This window comes from Schistocerca nitens, chromosome 4 (genome assembly GCF_023898315.1).
Source record: "Schistocerca nitens isolate TAMUIC-IGC-003100 chromosome 4, iqSchNite1.1, whole genome shotgun sequence".
Lineage (NCBI taxonomy): Eukaryota > Metazoa > Arthropoda > Insecta > Orthoptera > Acrididae > Schistocerca > Schistocerca nitens.
In genome coordinates, this window is record NC_064617.1 from 906,248,916 (window position 1) to 906,274,624 (window position 25,709).

The 25,709-nt window shown below is 39.7% G+C and overlaps 1 protein-coding gene across 3 annotated transcripts in view; it reads right to left on the reverse strand.

Moving 5' to 3' along the window:
• Nucleotides 1-270: 270 nt before the first annotated feature.
• LOC126253477 (WD repeat-containing protein 19) overlaps nt 271-25,709 on the reverse strand; it is a 328,532-nt gene continuing 303,093 nt past the window's right edge. For 2 of the 3 annotated variants that reach the window (XM_049954835.1, XM_049954834.1), the window contains one exon: nt 271-947. In XM_049954835.1, the coding sequence (XP_049810792.1) occupies nt 836-947 (112 nt within the window). In that variant the 3' untranslated portion in view covers nt 271-835. The remainder of the gene's footprint in view (nt 948-25,709) is intronic. The other variant, XM_049954836.1, reaches the window with a different exon arrangement.

Sequence of the window (25,709 nt, forward strand, 5' to 3'; positions counted from 1 at the left end):
ACACAGGCAGCGCAAATGAATGTCTTGCCAAGTTGCAAACAATGTTTGCCGAAGTGTTTGTACAAACATAAACAATAATATAGCAAATAGGAGACAGAATAATGCAGACTAAGCATTTTCCTCCTACTCCTATACTTCTTCTTCTTCTAATAAAGTCCTCAATACCACATTCTGTTATTTTTAGTACAAATCTTTGTAAGGTAGCATTCAAAATTTTAAAGTACAAAGCAATTAATATGAACCAAAATTTTATTGCTTCATATTCTGGACAACATCTAGTTAAATAAGTTATATTTTTATTATAAAATAAGGGAGGGAATCAAACTTTTAAAGCAAAGTGTATGTAACATCTGTGTGTACACAATAAAATCACGAATAAAAGCTACAAATTTCAGAAAGTATAGATAGAAAAATTGCATGTTTCACAGGAGCAATTTTGGTGCCAATCGTTACAAACATAAAACACATTACTAAAATTTTACCCAGTGGTGGCAGAAATTCTTCATTTGGGAACACGAGAAACTAAAGTATGCAGAAGATAAGAGAAAATAGTCCACAGAAAGACATTTCCTAATATCCAGAACATTTTTGCAATGACTGATGGATGCTCTCCAATTATCAGGTGCTTTCTCACATATCTCCCTTCACATAATTTTTTCTTTTATTTCCTATTTTCATCTAAAGAAGGCATTTTTGGTAATGAAACCTCCAGTTTCAGTAAACGTAGTGGTGTTCCTGCTGAAAGTGATTCCATTTCTTGTTTTACTGAGTTTTCTCAGTGTTAAATGTTTTATGGCAATTTCATTATTACTGTAGGAGGACTGGAATTATATCTTCATTCTTGTCCTTGTGGGAAGAGATATAGTTCTGCACTTTGTATCCTTGTAAGATCGTTAGGATCTATATTTTCTGAACACATCGGACACGGTTCGCCTGACTGAACAATCCTGTAAATAAAAGAACGCCATTTTCACTTTTCAAAAAGAATTAATTTCATTTGCTTCACAAATAATTATCATTGTGAATCAACGAATTATTTCGAAATAAAGGAGTTACTAAATAATTTGTTATTCTCAACCAGGGTTTTTTGAACATTCCCATTGTGAAGCAATATATATATATATATATATCTCTGTGTGTGTGTGTGTGTGTGTGTGATTTAGGGTAATCATAAATGGCAATGATACTTGATAAAATTACAGACAATTAAGACAGTAAAAGATCGGTCTTAAAACAACAATGTTGAATAAGCAATGTAACATACAGACTGAAATATAGTTCTTCAGTTTAAAAACTAAGCTAGTTGGTGTCCATTTCTCTGTGCCATACAGGCTGCTGCTATTTAGTAAATACTATTGTCACACACACAAATATGGTTGTTTCTGGAATAATAATTAGAAACAAACAGTCTTTCAGATGTGGCATAACTGGCATCTACAAAACTTTATACCTTTAAGTCAAGCAAGTAAAAAAAAATGTCTATTAGGGTGGCTGTATTCCAAACTGAGATTCCCACTAAGTAGCAAATCAACAGATTGATCCTTGATATTAAGCTTGGTAAACTGAAAGAAAATTATGGAATAAGTGTTAGAATGATACTATCTACCAGTACCTGTAGTTCACTTTAAATTATTAAAATTAGTAGTTTTACTCATCTACCCACTTACTCTTGCCAATTTTATTGTGTTTTACATCTAAGATGATAAATGTAATTTATTAAGCAGTGAGAAAGATGAAGAAAAACCTTGATAAATATGAAGAGTGTAGCTACCAAATTCATTCATTAATACTAGTTATAAACATTTTCCGGTGTCATGAAATCTGTAGGGAGCAGCTGGCTATTGCTATTCCACAGACACAATTACCAATGAGCAGAGATTTATTACAGACAACCTTCAGTTAATTTAAACAATAAGATTATTGAAAATATTTTTTTTTATTTGCACTGATGTGTGAACAGTGATCAGTCAGTGTGAGGGGATATTAAAATTAATTTCGCCATGAGTACAGGTGATTCTTGTATTTGCTTCATTAGACTCTATTAATGCTAAATTATGGAGTAAACAAAATAACACAATTTAAATGAAACTTCACACCAGGCTATTTCTGGATAAGAAATGTTGAAGTATTCATGATGGACTTCAGACCAACCTCTATGAGCAGTGCAAGTGGGAGGTCATACAGAACTGGAATTCCAGACAATGTTTTCCAAGTACTACACATTATAGCATCACTAATGCTGAAATTGATGTGCTGTGGTGAGGCTACGACAGATGGACAATGTGGTACAGTGTAACAGTATGTAGCTTCATAGGTGAGCAACATTCCATGCCAGCTCCAAAGACACAATGCCTGCAGGCCAATGCATATTGAAACAGTGTTGGGGAAACTCATCACTACAAGTGAACACAGTCTAACAACACTGCTGTGACAATAGTGTGTTAGTAGCATACAGGGTGAGTCAGGAGGAAAGGTACATGCTTTGAGATGCAATAGTATTAGTGATTCTGAACAAAAAACTTCACGTGGACATATGCCCTATTGCGAACGGTTTCCGAGACACAACGTATCACTTTTGTACATTTTTCTTTAATAACTCGAAAACTGCACACTCCAACAAAAACATGTCTCAGTACACAATTAAACTAAATTAAATTTGCTACAAAAAGGTCCTATTTATTTTTTGTCTAGGACTAACAGTTTCCACAAACATCGTCATCATCATCATCATCCTCATCATCATAAGCAGCAGCAGCAAATTTTGCTGCTGGCCCTAAAAGATAAACTGTCTGTGTGAACTGAGAACACCTTAGTCCACACCCAATTCTATGTTCACTTCTGCTAAACAATCACTGCTCGGCATAATGTACGGGGTTGTACCAGTCAGAACACACAACTCAGAAGGTACTCCACGTGACTGTATCTTTGTTATCAGTTAACAATGTGGTTCAGAGTCAAATACTGCTAGACAATTTAGGAATAGGACTCGATCTAATCACCAATATATACTATTTGCAAGATTATCATGTTCCTAAATAAATAAATAAAGCTGTTTTCCACTCAAGTTATGTCGCCTGAATCTGAGTCAATTCTTTGAGAGAATTCCTCCAGGAATATCATATTCATCAAGCTTAGCATATGCTCTAGTATCCTTAAATAGGTTTTATTACAAGCACACAGAATGATTGGCCAGTACTTCTTTCTTTCAGTAAGCAGGATTCCTGATAATGACTGTAATAACACTAAAATAGAAGATATTAATCCCAGCTTTGGAAACCAGTACATTGCTTCTTCAGGGTGGAACGAGAGAATGATTCGGGAACACTGCCAAGGATCAGACGGCGGGAGGGGACACATGGGAGAAATTCACATGTTAGGAGGCTGAGAGGAGGCAAACAGGAAGGAAAATGCAAGAGAGAGAGTAAGATGTACATTGATAACAACTGCGTTTGATAGTAGGGACAGAGTGAGAAGTAAACATAAGAAAACAAAGAAAAAAAGGAGGAAATAAAAGAGAGTGTGGCATGAATCATACAATCAAAAAATTAAACAATGGAAAATCCTCGATAGAATGTGACAATTTGCTGCTCACCACATAGAGGAGATGCAGAGTTGCAGATAGGCACAACAAAAGACTGTCACAAAATGAGCTTTTGGCCAACATGGCCTTTATTGGGAAAGTACTCAACGAACAAACAAACTCACACACACACACACACACACACACACACACACACACACAACCATTGTCTCTGGCACTGAAGCCAGATCACAAGCATTAGCGCATGATGGGAGAGGCCAGGTGGAGGTAAAGAGGAGGCTGGAGTGGGGAGAGGGAGGGATAGTAGATATGAATCAGCATTTTTAAATACCCAACTAGATAATTCAAATATCTGCCAGTTGTCTTCAGTTTCTAAAACTGACTGATGTACAATAAACTGGATGGAAAATACTGATCTGTTTGAGTTTACGTAGCACCACAGCTTTCTTTGTATATTCTAAAAGATGTTTTGTCATAAGGGAAAAAATGTGAATATGGTAATGGAATGCCCTAAGTGGAATATAAAACAAAATCAACCAATGGAAAATCCAGGATGGAATGATGACAATATTATGACAAGGATAGTTGCTATTCACCATATAGCAGAGATGCTGAGTCACAGGTAGGCACAACAAACAGACTGTCAAAGAAAGCTTTGGGCCAAACAGGTCTGTTTGACAGTCTCATTTTCTAGATAATTGACCTAAAATGGGTTTCTTCTACTATAAACCCATGCTGGTACAATTGCTGACTAATGGATAGTATACCAATGTTGTTGTGGCCTTCACTCTGACGACTGGTTCGATGCAAGCTCTCCATGCTAGTCTACATTGTGCAAGTCTCAGCATGTCTGTGATCCGCACCCACTTGAAGCTGCTTACCATAGTCAAGCCTCAGTCTCCTTCCACAATTTTTTAACCCCACATTTCCCTCCATGAGCAAACTGATTATTCTTTGCTGTCTCAAAATAAGTCTATCAACCAATCCCTTCTGTCACTCCAATTGTGCCACACATTTCTTTTGCTAAACCGGAACTGGATATACATCCCAATCTGAGGTACCATGGGAATTGTGTCAGGACACAAAGTCTGGCTTCGAATTATCACTTCAACCAATTTGAACTCAGAATAGTAATAAATCATACAAAATATGAAGGAAAAAGACACCTATGTTTTCGTTTTTTTGTAATTTTTTTCCATTTTTAAGGTTTTTAAAATTTCCCTTAACCAATAAAATTACAAAATGTCAGAATATACAACATTTTTTGTTTTTTGGAAACTGTGGTAACAACATGGACTGGTTTTATGAACTGTCAGATTGTAAAAGGAATATAAATGACCATGCAAAAAAATTGTCTAATTGTTTAAATGCCCAGCTATCATAGTTAAAACTAACTGTGATGAAGAAAACATATAAGTAGATTTTCACAGGACATATAATTGTTAGTTTTTGGTAAGAGTTTGTGAAAGAGCACATACAACTGACCATTTTAAAAACTCTCTAATCATAAATCAATTCAAACATATTCGAATGTCTGACATTGACCTTCTTTAGTTAGTTAGTTAGTTTCATGTTCCATGGATCATGTTGCACAATAAATCCCAATGATGTGGAATGCGTCATTATACATTCACATCACAAATTAATTTGTAAATATAGTTACATGCTGAACAGCATTTTACTGTAAACAAAACCTTGATTCACTCAAACAATATGGGTAAATCGGTTAGGGATTATTAGTATACAAAATATAGAGAGAGCTCTGCAGTTGCTGTATCTGTGAGGGTAGTAGTTTCTATGACATTATTTCACACAGTTTTAATTCGCAAATGGGTAGCAATACAAATTTTCAGACAATTCTGACTGCATAGTAGTATTCTAACCATAAGCCATTAAGGCATAAGTACGTCTTCCCTAGCCTACAGATTTGCTGTTAAAGCCAACTTTGAGGAAGAAAACAAAACAGCACATTGTTGTGTGTACAATTTATGTTTTGTTAAGGAGAAACATTAAATATGGGAGAAACAATCTGTCTAATCATTTAAATGCCCTGCTATTTTTGTTAAAACTGACTGTGAGAAAGAAAACAAAACCACACATTTACACAGCACAGCACATTTTCTTCTTTGCAGTAAATTTTAACAGAAAACTCGTACATTGCTGTTTAAAAAAAAAAAAAATTATAGTCTATGTCCATCCGAATTTTTATTAGAGTATTATGTAAAAATTCCAAATAAATTGGTTAAAAATTTTCTAGACTTTTGCTGATAACATTTCCTTTTATATATTACCAGCTGTCAGATACTTCCAACTACAAACATTACCACAGTGACCCCATTCCAGTAATGCAGCAGGATATGCAGTCACTACTCAAATCATTAGGCCCATCCCATAAAGTCTACCAGCAGTCCATCTCTCTGCTCACTCCTACTGGCCCCACACTCCTACCTTCTAAACGCATCGTAAAGTCCATAAACCTAATCACCCAGGATGCCCCATTGTGGACATTTACTATGACCCCACTGAGAGAATCTCTGCTCTCGTAGACCAACACCTTCAATCTGTTATCCAGAACCTTCCCTCCTATATAAAAGATACAAACCATTTCCTCCACCAACTCTCCATAGTTCTTGTCCCTTTATCACATGGTGCCCTGCTCATCACTATTGATGTCATCTCCCTGTACACTAACATTCCTAATTCCCATAGCCTTACCACTATTGAACACTAACTTTCCCAACACCAGACGGATTCCAATCCAACAACCTCCTTCCTAATTGCCATGATCAACTATATACTCACTGACAATTACTTCTCTTTGAAGGCATTACCTACAAACAAATCTGGGTACGAGTATGCGCATATGGGCACCTGCATGGCACCATCCTATGCCAACCTATACATGAGCAACCTAGAGGAATCCTTTCTAAACATCCATAATCCTAAACTCCTCACCTGGTTCGGATTCACTGATTACATCTTTGCTATCTGGATCGAAGCTGAGGACACCCAATCCACATTCCTCCAGAACCCCAACAACTTCTCTGCCATTTGCTTCACCTCGTCCTACTCAACCCAACAAGCCACCTTCTTAGATGTTGACCTCCACTCAAAGATGGCTACATCAGTACCTCTGACCATATCAAACCTACTAACTACTAGCAATACCTCCATTTTTTACAGCAGCCACTCGTTCCATGCAAAGAAGTCTGTACAGCCTAGCCACCCATGGTCATCGCATCTGCAGTGACGAGCAGTCCCTCTCGAAATATACTGAGGGTCTCATGGAACCCTTCAATTACCATAATTATCCTCCCAACCTTGTACAAAAACAAATTTCTCGTGCCTTATCTTTCCAGTCTCCCACCGCCTCCCAAAGTCCCACCATAGAGGAGCATTTCCCTCGCAACTCAGTACCACCCAGGACCGGAGCAACTGAATTACTTTCTCCGCCAGGGTTTTGATTAACTCTTGTTGTGGCCTGAAATGAGAAATGTCCCGGCCACTTTTCTTCTCACGTCTCCCACAGTGGTATTCCACCATTCAACGAACCTACACAATGTACTCGTCCATCCTTACACAACCCTGCTCTCAATTACTTACCTCATGACTCATATCCCTCTAATAGACCTAGATGCAAGACCTGTTCCATACATCCTCCCACCACCTCCTACTCCAGTCCGTTCACTAACATCACCTATTTGTGTGGTCTACAAACTTAGCTGCAATCACTGTGCTGAATTCTATGTAGGCATGGCAACCAACAAGCTGTCTGTCCGCATGAATGGCCACTGTGGCCAAGAAACTAGTTGATCACCCTGTTGCTGAACACACTGCTGAACATGATATCCTTCATTTCAATGACTACTTCACAGCCTGTGCCATATGGATCCTTCCACCAACACCAGCTTTTGGGAACTTTCCTTGTGATACATCCCACCTTTCCATAACCCTCCTGGCCTCAACCTTAGTTATTCACTTTCCTCGTCCATCCAGTCCCTTGCCTGTTCCCATTCCAGAACTAAACAGCTATCATTCCACCACCGCACCCTGTCTTTCTATTTCTCTCCATTTCACCCCCCCACCCCCCACCCCCGTCACCTCTCCACCTCTCCCCTGCCTGCTGTCTAACGTGCAGCACTTCACTGTCCATCACTCGCACCATACTATCACTCCTCCTCGCTGCAGTCATGAGTTGCATTTGTGTGTGTGTAGGTGTGTGTGTGTGTGTGTGTGTGTGTGTGTGTGTGTGTGTTGTTGACAAAGGCCTTAAGGGCTGAAAGCTATAATTGTGAGTGTCTTTTTGTTGTACCTATCTGTGACTCAGCATCTCCGGTATATGATCAGTGGTAACTTTCCTTCTCATAATATTTGTCATTCTTAAATTTATATTGACTGTATTTTGGTAGCTGCGCCTGCCCTGTGCAAAATAACAACTTATTTAGATATTACTGTTTCTAAGTCATATATTTACATGTAATTTACAGTTAGGGACACTCACTTTTATTCTATTAAAGAAAAAAATTCTCTTGAAAAAATTACAGAGACACTATGACCAGCCAATATACTTACCTTCAGGTGATACAAAGACTTTTATATTAAGTAACAAATCTATTCAAAGAATCAATGTTAAAACTGAATGTAATACAAGTAACAATATAACATCAACAACTTCAAAAATAAAAGCAAAAGCATACAATCAATCAGGAATATACAACCTTAGCTGCAGTTCATGACCAAAGACATGAATAGGATAAACAGAAGAAATTTCCATACAAGATTCTGTGAGCACATGGATCTTCCTCACTTAAGAAACGTAAACAGATCCAGCTTACATGTTACTGAAGACTATTGCGACTGCGCTTGCATATCAGTAAAATAAAATGAAATTAAATTTGTGTATGGCATTATTGGTCAGGAGGCCCTGCATGGAATGTTCAGGAGCTTTGTGGAAGTACTCATTTGACGACATTTCGACGGTTTGAACATCAATGATGATAAAATGCTTATGAGGACAAAACACACACACACACACACACACACACACACACACCACACACAGTGACGAGCGGAAATACACTATCTGGCTGGCAATCAAACTGGATGCCCCATAGTTAAGAGCCTACAATGCTAACCAAAAGACTAGAAATGGTTCAGCCAAACCACTTCACAGTTTAGAGCTACAAGGTGCATGACGCTTGAGCAGCTAAAATGCAATGCCTTGTGATTGATATTAATGTAGAAGTATGAATTAACACGTCGAGGACTGTATAAGCACTATATTCATTACATTGAATCGTCTTATGTAGAACATATTTAAGAATAAACCATTTTCACAAAAATAAAGTTCAAAAGTCAAAGAGTAAATAGCTTTCTCAGAGAGGCATTATTGTTCCATGTTTAGTGTTATATCCTTCAAATCAATAAACATGTTGTACCACACAGTTTCTGAAGTAGCCTATGTTCTTCCTCAGCATCCAAGCTATCTCTATACCAAATTGCATCAAAATCGATTCAGTGGTTTAATTGTGAAAGCATAACAGACAGAGTTGGTTTTCCATTTGATATTAGCATGGACAGAAATAAACGGACATGCATAGCAAAAAGCCAACAAAAATTGCACTTGGCTCATAAAGGTGGTAGAGTCTTGTTGAAAAAATAGAAATTTACTGCAATAAGTGCACATTCCCAAGTGATCTACTAAATGATCAAACAAAGCTTGAAACATGGCATGTTTAATTTAACCATAACATGCTTAACCCACCCCTAATTATCTCATTTTGTAACCACAGAATTGTGATTGCATTTTAAGTGTACATGTATTTGTCAACTTTTATTTTGGTAAAGGATTTCATATTCTTATTGTAACAGATATAATTTTTCCCACCATGAATACTGTGTAGTAGCTATTTCCACTTAAAGGTAATGTCAGGAGATATCATGATTTGAAGATGTCATAAATTCATTACTATCCAAGAAACTTAAGAACAAACAACCTAGTCAGTTTTGTAAACTGATTGTACCTGACTTACGGAAAGTAAATACAATAATGGAAATTCCTGGTTGGAGCAATACATAAAATATGAGAAAGGCAACCCACTCACCTACAGCAGACTGATGTGTTGAGCATAGAAACATATAGCAGATATCACTATCACACTAGCTTTTGAGCTCTTGCCCTTTTTCTAGTAAAAGTACACACACAACCACACAGAGACCCAAATACACAGTCCTCCACAACTGACTTCAGACATAATTTCCTAACATATATGAAAATTATAATTTGAGTTGAGGCTTAATTTCAAGTCAGCCATATGGTGAATACTGTGCTATATCAGTGCACCAGTGACTCTAGAAGTGTGTGTTTTATGTATAAAAGTCTGAAATGAGGAACTACAAGAAACAGAATCAAAATAACTGTTCACACCAGTTGGCACTGGTGGTAGCAACTGTCCTCCATGACATAACAAGTGGCTTGGTGGGATTATTTTATATGATGTCATTGTGAGCTCCAAGAGCAAGCTGAGTGTTATGAACGGTTGGGGCAGGGAATTGATATGTGCCATGGTGGAAGTGTGGTGGACACAAGGCGGCAAACGACCAGCTGTTTAGTGGCTGTGGTCTTTTCACTGGCTTGGCTGGAAGGGCCTGTAGGAGCGAGGAATGGAAGCCATGATGGACTAACAACTGAAATATTATGTTGAAAATACTAGATATTCACATAAACTGTTAAAATTACTTGCAACAGTGCTAAAAGAATCCAAAGACACTTTTCAAATTGACATCAGCTCTAGATTCCAACAAAATTATCACCAGAATTGTACCATTTATCGTTTAATTATTATTATCATTTAAACATTTATTATTTATACCTCTGTTACAATTGTTTCAGACAAGTTAAGAACACGTATGAAATATCAATGAAAAGCTGTTGACCTCAGTTACCAGTGAGATAGCTTGAAGATACAATTAGTGCACACATAAATTGTTAAACAAATTATTATTTATTGTTGTTGAAACATTGGCCAAAACATGCACACAAACTACTAGCAGTAGCTTGTTCCACTTGCAACACAGCTTACTGGGTTGTTAAACGATGTTCCAAGTGCAGTAGTGCAGACTATATAAATTTCAGGATGTTGAAAAAATTGTAGGTATCTTCATTAATCGGTGCGTTTAAAATAATAGTTCCACTTTCTGCCACCAGGTGAAAATATGGCACTATATGCAGTCAGAATAAGAAATCTCTCCTGTTTTGACGTCATTGTGAAGTTTGCAGCTTGGCGATATGTGCTGATTTCTTTAGTGATGTGACTGTTAGTGTAAGTGATTAAGAAGGCTGAAGCTTTCTGTATGAAATGCAATGGCTGTTGAGAAGCAAGATTGTGCACTGCTGGTAAAGCTGTTTTATCAGAACAGCAGCAATAGAAGTGCTGCATTTTGGGAATGTGGCCAACAGAAACAGCTGTAAGGAGGCCCCACATCAATAAATGGGCTAAAGAATTCGATCCAGAAAACTGAAGAAACAGGCGAGTTAGGTGGTGCACACGGAGAGGAAAGCAGCCCATTCCCATGGCAGTTGTTGATGAAGTTGCCTCAAACTCTGCAGCCAGTGCTCAAACTGTGTCGCAAGAATTTTCTTTCCCCTAGTCAACAGTTCAAAAGATTTTGTGGTGCACTTTACACTGGTATCCCTATAACATTTGGAATGTGCACCAAATGAAGTCCCAAGATAGACTACAACACCGTGACTCTGCCCTTCATTTTTTGGCACACATGGAAATGGATGACATGTGGCCAGAGAATATTCTTTGAATGGACGAGGCACATGTTACTCTGTACAATACCGTGAATGCACAGAACTGTCGCATATGGGGTTCTACTCTGCCACATGTTGTGCAGGAACATCCACCATACTCAGATTATATGACTGTGAGATGTGATTTCACGAGATCCTTCACTCTCAGTCCATTTTTTTCCGAGATGACACCTCATGGGCGTGTTGTGTGTACAGTGACATCTGCAAATTATACAGACCTCCTTGTGCAACATGTAATTCCGGCTTTGCAAAGCACACAACTGTTTTCACACCCCTATTTTGAAGCAAGTTGGAGCACCAGAACAAGTCACTTGCTAGGTAAAATATTTACTTTGAGAAACCTTTGGTAATGACCACATCGTCTCTTGACAATTTGAAGATGTTGCCTTCCATACGACAACATATCGTTCTGATTGTATTGGATTTGTTGTGACCAACTGTTGACAAGGCCATGTTAAGGATGCAGCATGTCACTGAATCAGGAGACCTGATATAACTTGTGAATATATCCTAATAAAAGCGCCAGAAGCACCATTGTCATATGTTTGATCATTCCTCAGCTTTTCCGGCACCCACACACATTCTGGCTGCTTACAGCAACATATTTTCACCTGATGGTAGAAGGTGGGACTATCATTTTTTCTAACATATTCCGAGACTGCAACATAATAAAAACTTTGTGGTTTGCTGATGACATTGTAATTCTGTCAGAGACAGCAAAGGACCTGGAAGAGCAGTTGAAAGGAATGGACAGTTTCTTGAAAGGAGGATATAAGATGAACATCAACAAAAGCAAAACAGGGATAATGGAATGTAGTTAAATTAAATCAGGTGATGCTGAGGGAATTAGATTAGGAAATGAGACAGTTAAAGTAGTAGATGAGTTTTGCTGTTTGGGGAGCAAAATAACTAATGATGGTCGAACTAGAGAGAATATAAAATGTAGACTGGCTATGGCAAGGAAAGCATTTCTGAAGAAGAGAAATTTATTAACACTGAGTATAGATTTAAGTGTGAGGAAGTCTTTTCTGAAAGTATTTGTATGGAATGTAGCAATGTATGGAAGTAAAAGATGGACAATAAATAGTTTAGACAAGAAGCAAATAGAAGCTTTCCTAAAGCGGTGCTACAGAAGAATGCTGAAAATTAGATGGGTAGACCATGTAACTAATGAGGAGGTACTAAATAGAATTGGGAGAAGAGGAATTTGTGGCACAACTTGACTAGAAGAAGGGATCGGTTGGTAGGACATGTTCCGAGGCATCAAGGGATCACGAATTTAGTACTGGAGGGCAGCGTGGAGGGTAAAAATTGTAGAGGGAGACCAAGAGATGAATACACTAAGCAGATTCAGAATGATGTAGGTTACTCTGAGATGAAGAAGCTTGCACACAACAGAGTAGCATGGAGAGCTGCATCAAACCAGTCTCTGGGCTGAAGACCATAACAACACAACACCTACAATGTTCCAGTGTCCTGCGATGTACATAGCCGGCACTGATTTTTTTGGAATGCCATCAGTTTAATTGTAACCATTCAGTAGCATGTTGTAATTATTAGCACAAATAGATACTGTACTAATTATTAATGTTAACAGTGTTGGTTTGACCAGTGTGGTGCTGCGACAGCATGCAGAAGTCAGTCGTGCATTTGACTTGTGCTGGGCCATCCACTCAGTACAAGTGTAATTTATAAGGAGATGTTCAGAAGTAATGCCTCCAATTTTTTTACGTGAAAACTCTTGAAACTTTTTAGTAAAACAAACTTTATTAACATTCTCCATCTTTATTCTTCATGTCTACATATTTATTTCTCCACAGTCACCCTGGCAACAAACACATTTCTTCCAATGAGAAACCAGTTTGCTGGTAACATCACTGTGGGATGTTTGACTTATTGACAGAGCCACAGCCTAAACTCCGTTTGCCCTGCTTCAACACTATCGAAGTAAAGTTTCCGAAGGTGTTCTTTAAGTTTTAGAAACAGAAGGAAATCAAAAGGAGCCAAGTTGAGACTGTAAGGAAGACGACCAATGACAGTGAACCTGAGGTGTTGGACTGTTGCAGGTGTTGCAGTGCTCGTGCGTGGTCTGGCATTGTCATGCTGAAGGAGAGGGTACTCCATGTGTGTATGAACTCTTTGAATTCATGCTTTCAGTTTTCTGAGGGTTGTTTCTTACACTTCGACATAGTTACATTACACACCTCCATATTACATGCTACAATTCGGAGCCCTCTAGTGACAGAGGGTTACAACTTGCGTCAGCGAAGCAGAAAAGTCAACAGAATAATATGCGTGACATGTAATACTTCAACTGATACTGAGAACAGAATAAAAGTTATTACCTTTTAGTACACTCTCATATATATTTTTTGTCAAAAACTTAACACCCATAATAATTCGAATAATGAATGTAATGTAGATACATAAGAAATGGTGAATGTTTATTGTATGTGCATAAATTACATGGAGCTTAAAAAACTGTACATATTACAATACTGTGGCATGGGAAGCTTGTGTCTTGTGTACAGCAGTAGTTCACGTGGCCAAGACTTTAAATAAGCAGGCAGAGTGAGCCTTGATGCTTTTTTTGGTGGAAGTCATTTCACTGGCGTATTTTGTTCATGGTTTGTGGTAAGACTGGTGAGATTTCGCGCGGCCAGAGTGCCACAGATGTATAGAGTGCTTAATATTTGTGCATTTCGTACTTTGTGTAAATTTCTGTTGGTGCATTGAGTTTTTAAAGTCCTCCTGTGCAAAAGGTAGAACTTTTTCACACATAGCTGACAATTACTACAGTGATTTATTTGCAGTTCAAACTTTAATGATAAATAGTGCATGGGATATTGACTATGACTCTGCTTGCTACTCATAGTTTTAATTATTTTCATAACAGAATTCCATGGCCAGAGTTTGTAAGTAATTTCTTTGGCCAGAGTTTGTATGTAATTTCTTTGGGGTTTCTTTTGTTGAAATACACACAGGAAGTTAATATTTATTTCAGTGCAATTTGCCAATGTTATTTATCCTATGGCATATATTCTTATTTTGCCATTATTTATTAATTCTTTGTCTGTGTACTCTGTGTAACTGCTTGGTCATCAAGTTAGTAATTTGACTGACAAACTATTCTGCATACTATGTGAGATGTGTGTTGTTTAGGCCAAAAGGTGACAGTTTACAACTGAATCCCTACAGAGTACTGAGAAGCACAATTTTCTAGGTTGCATTTGCCCATCTGGAGGATGACCATTAAGTTATACTCAGTCATAGCACACCACATCAAAATTAAAGCCACACGCATCCTTGAAGTACTGTCACACTTCTGTATTTTAATTTTAGATTTAGATAGCCTAATTTGCACAAAACTAGTAATAACAATTTAAAAAAAAAAACATAATATAGATTGTTATGTTCATAGAATTAATGTAAGCTCACCTAACTGTAAAACAGGCATAAATGTAAGACTCTAAAAAATGTGAGAGCTGAAGGAACTGTTATTTTGCACATGATAGCTGCAGCATTCAAAATTCAGTTGACTTAAAATTTAACCCCTTACTGCATGACTTTATTTTATTGTTGTGAAAAAAATGTCACATGTTAATTTCAGTGTCCTGGTGTCTGGAAAAATACTTAAAAATTATATCTCTTATGTGTGCTCCATTAGTTTTGATTTAAGGGTTTGTGCCATACGTGGGACAGCGCAGTTACGGCTAACATACTGTGATGCTAATTTCAGGCTGGATGAGAAAACACTTTGAAAATATACTACAAGATATAAACATACATTAGCAGAACTAAGATTATTTTTTAAAATAATTACAATTTCTGTTCATTAATTTATGTGTTTATCAGAAATCAAACAAAATTATTTATCATTTAGTCTATATTTCATGAAACAGTTTCTCTCCTTATTCAAACATAAAGATGCACTGCACTTCAGAGATGCTATGTAGGATTTTCCATTGCAATTTGGATACTTGCATCAACCATGTTTTTCGAGACAGATTGGCATGTAAACTATTCCATCCTGTCATACCTGATGCTATGGAAGATCTGCCAAAGGACCTTTCTTCTTCTTACTGTCCAGCTGTTTTCGGACTTTGTTGCTTGGTCTACCTCACTTCTTGGATAATGTTTTGCCCTTTTTACAGAGGGCATCTGCAACTGCTACCATGAAATCCACTAGGGGCATGTAGTCTGTATTTCTCCTTCTCCAAAGTACCGAGCTATTAACATAACCTAGATCAATTAGATGAAAGAATATCTTCAGGTACCATTTTTTTTATCTGATTTGAATTCTGTAATATCCAAGCATAGAATCTAACAGATCGACACCACTCATGTAGTCATTGTAGATCATCACAGAGTGTGGACAAGATATCATTTTGTATTTCTATTCCTTTCTGGCTTGGATCCAACATATGTGGACAAAGTGTTGACGACTCTGTTGTCAAACCAGGATACTAGTGACAATTGTACGCCATCTACTGTTGCTACCTTCTCCTTCATGTTACCTCAGCCATTCTTCTTCATTGCTGCCTCTTTAGGAAAAATGCAACCTGATACACGATTGGCACAGACTGTTCCTAGTGACTGTATTACCTCCTTATGCAAATACACTTCCACAGGTATGCTGGTGAACCAATTGCCAATAACAAGCTTGTGGTTCACACATCGCGGGACTGTTTGCGTAAGACGCACAACAAAATTGCTGCTAACTCCTAATTCCACAGCACCAGATTATTCTGACCTCCAGCAAACATTTCGTAATCATAGCAGAATCCTGACACCCCACTGAGAACAAAAGTTTTGAACCCCCATTTATATATTTTATTAGAATTAGGTTGCTTTAGTGAAGATCTGCACTTTGTTGGAATAATCTGTTCATCCACAGCTAAAAATTCCTCTTTTGGTACTCACAAGTCTTCCACACAACTGGTCTAGCAGTGGGCGAATTTTGAAAAGTTTGTCATGGTTGGGGTCACTAGCGGGGACTAGATTACTGTTATCACAGAAGCATATGAAGCATTTTATTTCTTCCCATTGGTTACAGCTCATTATTTCACTTACAGCAGGGTGGCCCAGATGTTGAGACCAATAATGCCTTATTGCTGGGAGTTGAATAATGGACATAAGCATGGTCGTACCAATAAATTGTTCAATTTCTTCTACATTAACATTTAGGCTGCGTTCACACTGCCGGCCAGGCCGGGCCGGGATGACGCATACTGGCTCGGCTCGTGCCTAGCCAGCTCAGGCCGACATGTAGTGCATTCACATTGCGCGCCGCGCCGAGCCGGGACGGTGAAATGGGGGAAAATGCACTTCTCCAATTTTCATGTTTTAAAAATTCTTAGCGGTATATAAGACTTCGCCACATCGTTTTATGAACTTATTTTTTCCTTAAAAGCGTTACTTACGTCATGAAAAGAGAAAAAGTCTACTTTTCGTTTCGCGTGATTTCTTAATTTGTAACGCTTCCCAACCGATTTTGAAGAAAGTATGCGGCTAAAAAATTTGATTTTTGTACACGTGGTAGTGTAACATCTTAGCTTCATATTGAATCATTTATCTTTCCATATTTATTAACAGTCGTTGTGAAATGATGCTATTTGTCAACGTTGTGCACTTGATTTACAAATCTTGTAGTGAAAAAGTTATGTAGCGGGTAGCTTAATGTTAGATCCGTTTTAGACCATACATTGTTGGGAATGAAATGTAGCTAAAAGTACCAAAAAGTTTTTGAAATGATAATGATACTGATATCTGTCTCTGGTCACAAGTAATGTGAGCTATTCAGTGGCGTCAGTGCCGCGTCCGCAAGCCACGGAGTTCGCGTGGTTACAGCTTGGTTTAGTGTAGTCATATAATGCAGGACAGAAAAAACCAATTACTAGTGATCAGCGCAGACCTAGTGTCGGTCCCTCGTATTATTTTAATGGTCTCATTGTCTAGACAAATCCAAATGTATAAGAATTTTTCCCTCAGCTACTGGACAATCATGTGCTATGCTTTTATAATTGGGCACACGTTGCATCACAAAAGACAAACAATTATTTGTCATCAACATCCTACAATTAGTATAATGTACATTTTGTGTTTCGAACTAAAAGATAAGAGTACATTAATCTAAGATGAGATCTTGCTCCTGATGCATTGTAATAAAAGCTTGCTACATTCTACATGATTTCTTTCTAGTTGCATATAATAAACAGCAGATGTTAAAAAATATAAATACATTAACAGATGTTTCTATGTCTAAGTTTGACTAAGGCACAAAAAGTTCATTTTTTTGTATTATTGCGTTTGCAGTTCACGTAAGTGTAGTACCGCAAGCTGTAAATAATTACATTCTTTAGATCTACCCTATCTCCACTTAGAAAGATCTGTGGATAGCTCTTACAAGTAGTCTATTTTAGGAAATGAATGCAATGAAACCAAGGCTGAGTGGGACAGCGTTTCAATCAATGCTTTGCTGGATCATTTGATGATGAAACGATTAAGTTATCGTTTTCTGTAAGGTGCTGCCATTTCGATTTTTCTACTGTAACTGAAAGAAAATGCGCGGATTCAGCATAGCCTCAAGCACAGCAGGACAGGTACATGAATTAGTGTCGATTGATGTGTTGGAATCTCGTCTAGTTCAAAGCAGTGTAAAGGATGAGATGTGTGTGTCACTGTTGGCTTCTGTGTATTTTTTCCCCTTGGTGGTCTTCTCCCCAGCGGCAAACGGATCTTAATTCATTAGCAGCTGAAGGTCGAAGATAACACAGGTGCAGCCAGAAGTTTTTTACCACTATCCAATTAGAATCGTCTTATGTAACAATGATTTCATTGTTATCTTAGTTATGTTTTCACATTATGGTGACTCGTCGAATTTTGAGCACATTGTAATAGGGTGGACAATGACTCTCCCTAAGAATATCGACTGGCGTTTAGTAAAGGTTTTTAATTACAATAATAAAGAACGTTCCTGAAAAACTTTTATTTATATTGCAGATTGAGTAATAACATGTATCACTATCAAAGAACATTTCAGGCAACAATTACAAAACGGAATACAGTTTCACATTAATAAAATACAAAAAGCAAAGTTGTCTGTAATGAAGAAGTAAGTTGAATTAGCGCAGTCATTGTTTTGAAGAACCTGGCACTGCACTCACTGCCTCCAATTCATTATAAACAAGCTCTTGTATTTTAAGTTTCACAAACATTTTCCGCTGAACTGGAAGGGAGTTTATTGCACTCCTGAGACTCATCAGGAAGTGGTATGTATCGTCGTTTTGGGTCATGTCTTGATGTGCCTTCATCACAGCTAATTTGTCCTTTTCGAGCTTTAAAAATTCTTCATCAATATTTGGTCCACTACTTCTTGTCACAGACAACATCTTATAGTAACGTGCCAAAGCATGACTTTACAATGCATTGTCATCTGGTAGGGACACATTTCCGTCCCTCAGTGACACTCATATCTGTCTCCGTTTACAAGTAAATGTGAACTATTCAGTGGCGGCAATGCCGCGATCACTGGCAAGCTATTGTTGTAAATGCATGTAAATACGGTAGATTAAATAAACGAAATAAAAGTAATTTCGCATGTATCGTTATAATAAACGTAATTTTTCCTCACTGGTTGTGAAATGTGAGGTAACATCTTAAACAGGCTTGCGCCTGGGATCGGCTCGCGCCAGCAATATTAAACACTCGGGATGTCGCCGGCTCGGCTCCGGGAGGCTCACGCCGTGTCAGCGCGGCCCGGCCGCAATTCAAAACCATGTGTTTGGTATCAAAGCGGGCGGGGGCCAGGCTTGGCTCGGTCCGGCCGACAGTGTGAACGCAGACTTACACTTTTACTGGGATGGCATTGTGCATGTAGCAGCACCACCGTTTAAGGTAGGAAAAAGTTAAGATTCGGTGCAATATTTCTGAGCGCACAAGTTACAGCCAGGCGTGGGCCTGTTGACAGTAAGTTACTCTTACCAGTGACTGCGAAGCAGAATGGAGGCCACAGGGCCATAGAACCACTGAAAAGAGTAAACAGAGCAGTTTGCATGGCGCAGGTTACAGGCAGAAGGGGCCCACCAGCACAACATAGGTGTTACGAGTACATGACTCGGAGCGGCATGTTAGCAAAACAGAGGCGCACAGCCGCGTATAAATAGGTGCCGGTTTTCTAACGAGGGGAATTAAATTGTGGCAGCTCTCCTGGATGGCGGGTCGCTGAGGCAGCCCTTCCGCGCCAAGCTGTTTTGCAGACAGCAAAGTGGCCTCCTCGGCATTGCAGGACCCTGTGATGTAGACAGAGAGGAACGCGACACTGTAGCTGGGAATAATAAAACACTTGAAGTTCAGGGTCAAGTTTTAATACGGCGCATCCTGACAGTTTCCATCCATGTCCTACATTCCTCCACCGCATGCCAACATCTACATTTGGCAGTGACGGCTAAATTTGGTGTCAGAATAGTGGGCGTTATCTGTACAGTGTGACGTTTGAGCCCACTGCCTGCATTAGTCACATAATGTGGTGAGTTTTGACCAATTTTTCTTTTTGAGTCTGGACGTTTTCTTTCTTTATGTTGTCGGAGTAAGTGTTAGTGTGTTTGGGGCAGTAAGATTTTTTTTTTCTTTCGTGGCATTTAATTACTTTTGTATTAGGTTGAGTATGATGTTTTATTTATCTCCTCCTAAAACGTAAGATGAGATACTGAGCTGTAGGAAGTCAGTTTATTTTTGTTGTTAAATGTTTTGTTTCTGTGGGATTTTATAGGTCGAAATGGGACTAACTGGGAATGAAATCAAGAGGCCGAGCAAAGGGCACTTGATATATTTTTGATGGGTCACCGGCGCATATGGTGCGGAAAGTGAGTGAAGTGACTCTGAAAGATTTGGATTCGGCCATTCAGCTTTGGGGTCTGTGACAGTTGACTTTCGCATAGGGAAAGTCCGACTTGATGCATGCATGGAGGTAGTACCAAAGGTAAGCGAGGGATATGACATGATCCTAGGAGTAAATTTCTTGCATCAACATCATGCCAAAATTGACCTTGGAGAACAAACTGTGGAGCTTGGTGGAACGTTATTTCAGCTAAGGGGAAACTGTAAACTGTAATCAATGCAGAGTTGTTGGGGGTGGAGGGTCAACATAATGAACAAACCAACTGGGCCACATACATTAGCATAAAGGCTTAATTAGCATGAGTGTGTGTCTAGTGGCACAGGGAAGTTGCTTTACGTAAATGTAGAGTCAAATCTACCTGTGGGTATGGTAAGTGTTATTGAACCATTCGGGGATATTGAAGTTTTGGATCCATTAGGCTGTTTTGGGGAACGTAGTATTGTACGCGTACAAGAGGGAAACGATGGGCGAGTAGTCCCCGTGAACATGGACAATTTTAGCGCTCTAGACGCGAATTTGGGAAAAGGAGTTTTAGCAGCGAATTTGGATGTACCAGATGACGAATACTGGTGTTCAAGAGGCAGGCGTAGTGATCAACCACTAACTGCTGATAGAACAGCATTGCATAACAAAGTTAAGCATTTGAAAGGAGGAGGTGAAAAAAAGCATATGGAAGAATTGTTATGGGAATTTAAGGATTTGTTTTTTCCACAGGGACCGTTACCAGCAACTCCATTAGTTCAGGATACCAACAGGGAATGAAGCACCTGTTTACTGTAAACCATACAGAATACCGAGGTATTTGCAGCTGATTGTGGAGAATTTCATTGCTCAGCAGCTTGCAGACAGTATTATAGAGCATAGTAATAGTTGCTAGGGAGCAGGCATTGTCGTTATGCCTAAAAAATCTATGGATGGAACTAAGAAATACAGTTTCTGTTGTGACTACCGATACTTCAATAACGGCCAGCACATCTTGGCACAGTGTTACACCGTCCGGGTTATCTGGATACTTCCCACTAACACCAACCTGTCAGAACTCCGGAGATGGGAACTTGCCCTTCAGTATATCCTCTCTTCTCGTTATCCGCCAGGCCTCAATCTCCGCTAATTTCAATTTGCCGCCGCTCATACCTCACCTGTCTTTCAACAACATCTTTGCCTCTGTACTTCCACCTCGACTGACATCTCTGCCCAAACTCTTTGCCTTTACAAATGTCTGCTTGTGTCTGTGTATGTGCGGATGGATATGTGTGTGTGTGCGAGTGTATGTATACCTGTCCTTTTTTCCCCCTAAGGTAAGTCTTTCCGCTCCCGGGATTGGAATGACTCCTTACCCTCTCCCTTAAAACCCACATCCTTTCGTCTTTCCCTCTCCTTCCCTCTTTCCTGATGAAGCAACCGTTTGTTGCGAAAGCTTGAATTTCGTGTGTATGTTTGTGTTTGTTTGTGTGTCTATCGACCTGCCAGCACTTTCGTTCGGTAAGTCACATCATCTTTGTTTTTAGATATATTTTTCCCACATGGAATGTTTCCCTCTATTATATTCATAAGACAGTAATGGACGCATATCCCATTCCAAACATATCTGAGACTTTGGATCACTTAGGACAGTGCCAGTACTTTTCTACGATGGATTTGACAAGTGGTTGTCATCAGTTAGAGGTGGCTCCAGAGGATTGTCCAAAAACTGCTTTCTCTACTCCTGGAGGCCATTACCAGTACATCAGAATGCCATTCAGTTTGAAAAACGCTTCGACAATGTTTCAGAGTTTGCTAGATTGTGTGTTAAGGGATTTAAAACCACGGCAGTGTCTTGTCTATTTGGATGACATTATAGTGTTTTCAAGTAGTATGGAGCAGCATAGACAGCAGTTAAGGGAAGTCTTTATGAGGTTCAGAGCAGCTCGTTTGACATTGAGCCTGGACAAGTGTCATTTTGCATTGGAAGAAGTGAAATATTTAGGTCATATCATCAGTAAGGAAGGAGTGCGAACAGGTCCAAGGTTGGTACAGGCTGTAATGGATTTTTGGGAGCCGAAAACAGTTAAGGAAGTGCAATCATTTGTTGGAGTTTGCAACTTCTATCGAAAGTTTGTGAAGGGTTTTGCAGATTTAGCACAGCCATTGACGCGATTGTTATGAAAGGGTGTGAAATTTGAGTGGACGGAAGAGTATCAGAAAGCCCATGGAATTCTTCTATTCCTAACGTTTCGTCCAATACTATGTTGGACATCTTCAGAGGTATGGCTGGTCCTGCTGAGTCTTGCCGACTGACTCAGCAGGACCAGCCATACCTCTGAAGATGTCCAACGTAGTATTGGACGAAACTATAGGAAGAGAAGAATTCCATGGGCCACAGCCTTATAACCCAGAAGAATTATCAACAACAGTACCATCCAGTTGTGAAAGCCTTCATTGTATGAGTATCAGAAAATGTTTGACAAACTGAAAGAAGTGTTAACATCTAGTGCAGTTCTTGTTTCCAGATTTTGAAAAGGAATTTATACTAACATGCCATGAATCAAATCAAGCATTAGAGTGTGTTCTTAGTCAGGAAATTTATGGGAAAGAACATCCTGTAGCCTATGTGTCTAGGCAGTTGAATACAGCAGAAAGGAATTACTCAACAACAGACAGGGAGATGCTTAGTGTAATCTACGGAATCACATTATTTTAAATGTTATTTATATGGGAGAAGATTTTGGGTAGTAGCAGATCATGCTGTGTTGAAGTGGTTGTTGGGATTGAAGGATCTGTCCACAAGAATTGCTAGGTGGGCTGTGAAGCTTAGTGAATTCGACTACAAGGTGGTGCACAAGCCTGGGAAGAAGCACAGTAATGTGGATGCACTGAGTAGAATGGTGGAAAAAGTAGAAGTCATAGGTTATGACCTAGCAGTAGCGCAAGAATTCAGGATGTTTGGAAACGGGTACAAAAGGCAAATACGGAGGCTTTGGAAAGGTAGGAAGACGCAGTGAAGCGGAAAGGAAGTTTACTGAAGTAAAGAGTAGGGCAATGGGTAATGTTATCCAGCACCTATACGCAAAAAGGGAAAACGAAGAGGTTTGTCACAAGGTATCAAGGGCCATACCAAGTAGATGAAACCACAGCCCCTGTTAATGTTAAGCTTGCCAACTAGAACAACGATAGCACACATTGGGCGGTTGCAGCCATTTAAGGATTGTCCGGATGTGATTCCAGGCATGCCACAGGAAGGGAAGAGGAAGAAAGAGAGAGTGAAGAGAGGTGTTAAGCGCAGGGAAAACCAGGAAGATAGAGTACAGCTTGATGTACCGCATACTTTGCAATCCAGGAAGTAGTACTTGTACTTTTTATGTTTTCTTGTTATGCATCATCGGGTTTTTGTGGATTAATTAGGCATTGTATTTTCATATGTTTTATGTGTTTTCGAGTATTGTGAGCCTGCTGGGGACAGTAGTCTTTTTGAAGAGGGAGGAAGGGTGATGGTGATCACTGTCCTCAGGTCACTCAAAAGGGGAGTGTCGAGCAAGTTGGTAGAAGTAAAAAACTGAGGAGGTATTGCTGATCTTGGCATTTAACAGCCAGTACGCCAAGATGACAAGGGAGGAATAAAGGAGTTGCCATAGAGGAAGGTAACGGTGTGTCGAGCCAGGGTGATAATCACCAATCCGGACACGTGCACGGTGCAGTTATTTTTAGCCAGGAGGAAAGAAATAGACTGTTCAAGGGACATCGTGGAGCCAAAATTGAGCTTGCAACAGGTCGGGATGCACTGGATCTTCTCCACTTACGTAAATTTGATAGTAGTAGCAAGTTGTTTTGAGCAGGAAGTATTTGCAGATACGAAACATATAGAGCTCGAGGGGAATGGAATTTTAATCAATGGAACTGCATGTAACATAATAGTACCAACCTTCCATCTGCCAGCGTCAATTTCAGGAGTCATGCAATTGAATGTTACACAGCCAATTACACTGGCCAGAACTTCAAGGTTTTTGCCAAGGCAAACTGTGACCTTGTTAAATCAAACTCTGGAGTCAGGCCTGTTGAGATCCATAAACCAGTTCATTTCAAAGCAAGAGGGGCACATATCAGCCGAATAGCTTGTGCAACATGTTGCTCAATATAGGGAGAGGCAACAACAAGTAAGAATCGGTTTGAGCTCCTCTGTGACAAGCGCCATCGCAGCCTTAACTCTGTTGTGTGTTGTTTTCATTCTGATCAGGCAGAGCGCCAATTCCAAGAGGGAACCGACGGTAGTACAAATCCCAGTGGATTAAGACGGGTAGGTAAGGGGTTGATTCAGCATTAAGTGGAGTGGTCATCCAGTAAGGAATTTTTACGTTTTGTCTCATGTCATCTGTTTTAAAAAGGACTAGACCACATCTAAGTTTTGTAAAAGTAGTAGTAAATATGTCATAAGTACGTGCCGATCCATACAAGTTTAAGAGTAGTTAGAGGTCGACCCGGGGACCGGGTCTTACCGAAGGGGGCAATAATGTAGCAACACCACCGTTTAAGATAGGAGAAAGTTAAATTCGGAGCAATATTTCTGAGTGCACAATTTACAGCCAGGCGTGAGCCTGTTGACAGTAAGTTACGTTTACCTGCAGTTGCGAAGTAGAATGGAGGCTACAGGGCCGTAGAACCACTGAAAAGAGTAAACACAGTGGTTTGCATGGCACAAGTTACAGGCAGGAGGGGCCCACTAGCACAACATAGGTGTTATGAGTACATGACTCGGAGTGACACGTTAGCAAAACAGAGGTGCACAGCCGCATATAAATAGGAGCCGGTTTTCTAACGAGGGGGATTAAAGTGTGGCAGCTCTCTTGGACGGCGGGGCATGTCTCACCACCAGCTACAAGCAGCAGCAGATGGGGCGCCAGCATTCCAGTCCATGGCGGGTCGCTGGTTCAACCCTCTGAGGCCAACGCGGGGTCCATAGCCAGATAGCGGCGGGCCACTTGACGGCTTGCTAGCGCAGGCAGTCTGGTTGGCTCCTAACGAACGCCGGAGGCATCCCCAGGTGAAAGCCACAGATTTGGCTGTCGGATCGAAGGTGCTTGTTGTCGCCGCGATCTTAACCACAACGGCAAAGAAGCACGATGCAGCCTGCCCTGCGGTTCCCCTGTGGAGTGGTACTGAGGCAACGGGGACGAAGGCTGCTGAGTCGGCTGCTGGCACATCCTGACGTCATCAAAACTCCACGGCTGTACATGGCCAGCACGCCGCAGTATGTTGCATGGGTTGCTGGGGTAGCCCTACCACGCCAAGCTGTTTTGCAGACAGAAAAGTGACATCCTTGGTACCGCGGGACCCTGTGACGTAGACAGAGAGGAATGCAGCACTGTAGCTGGGAATAATAAAACACTTGAAGACCACGGCCAAGTTTTAATACGGCGCATACTGACAGTTTCCATCCAAGTCCTACATTCCCCCAGTGCACGCCAACATCTATATTT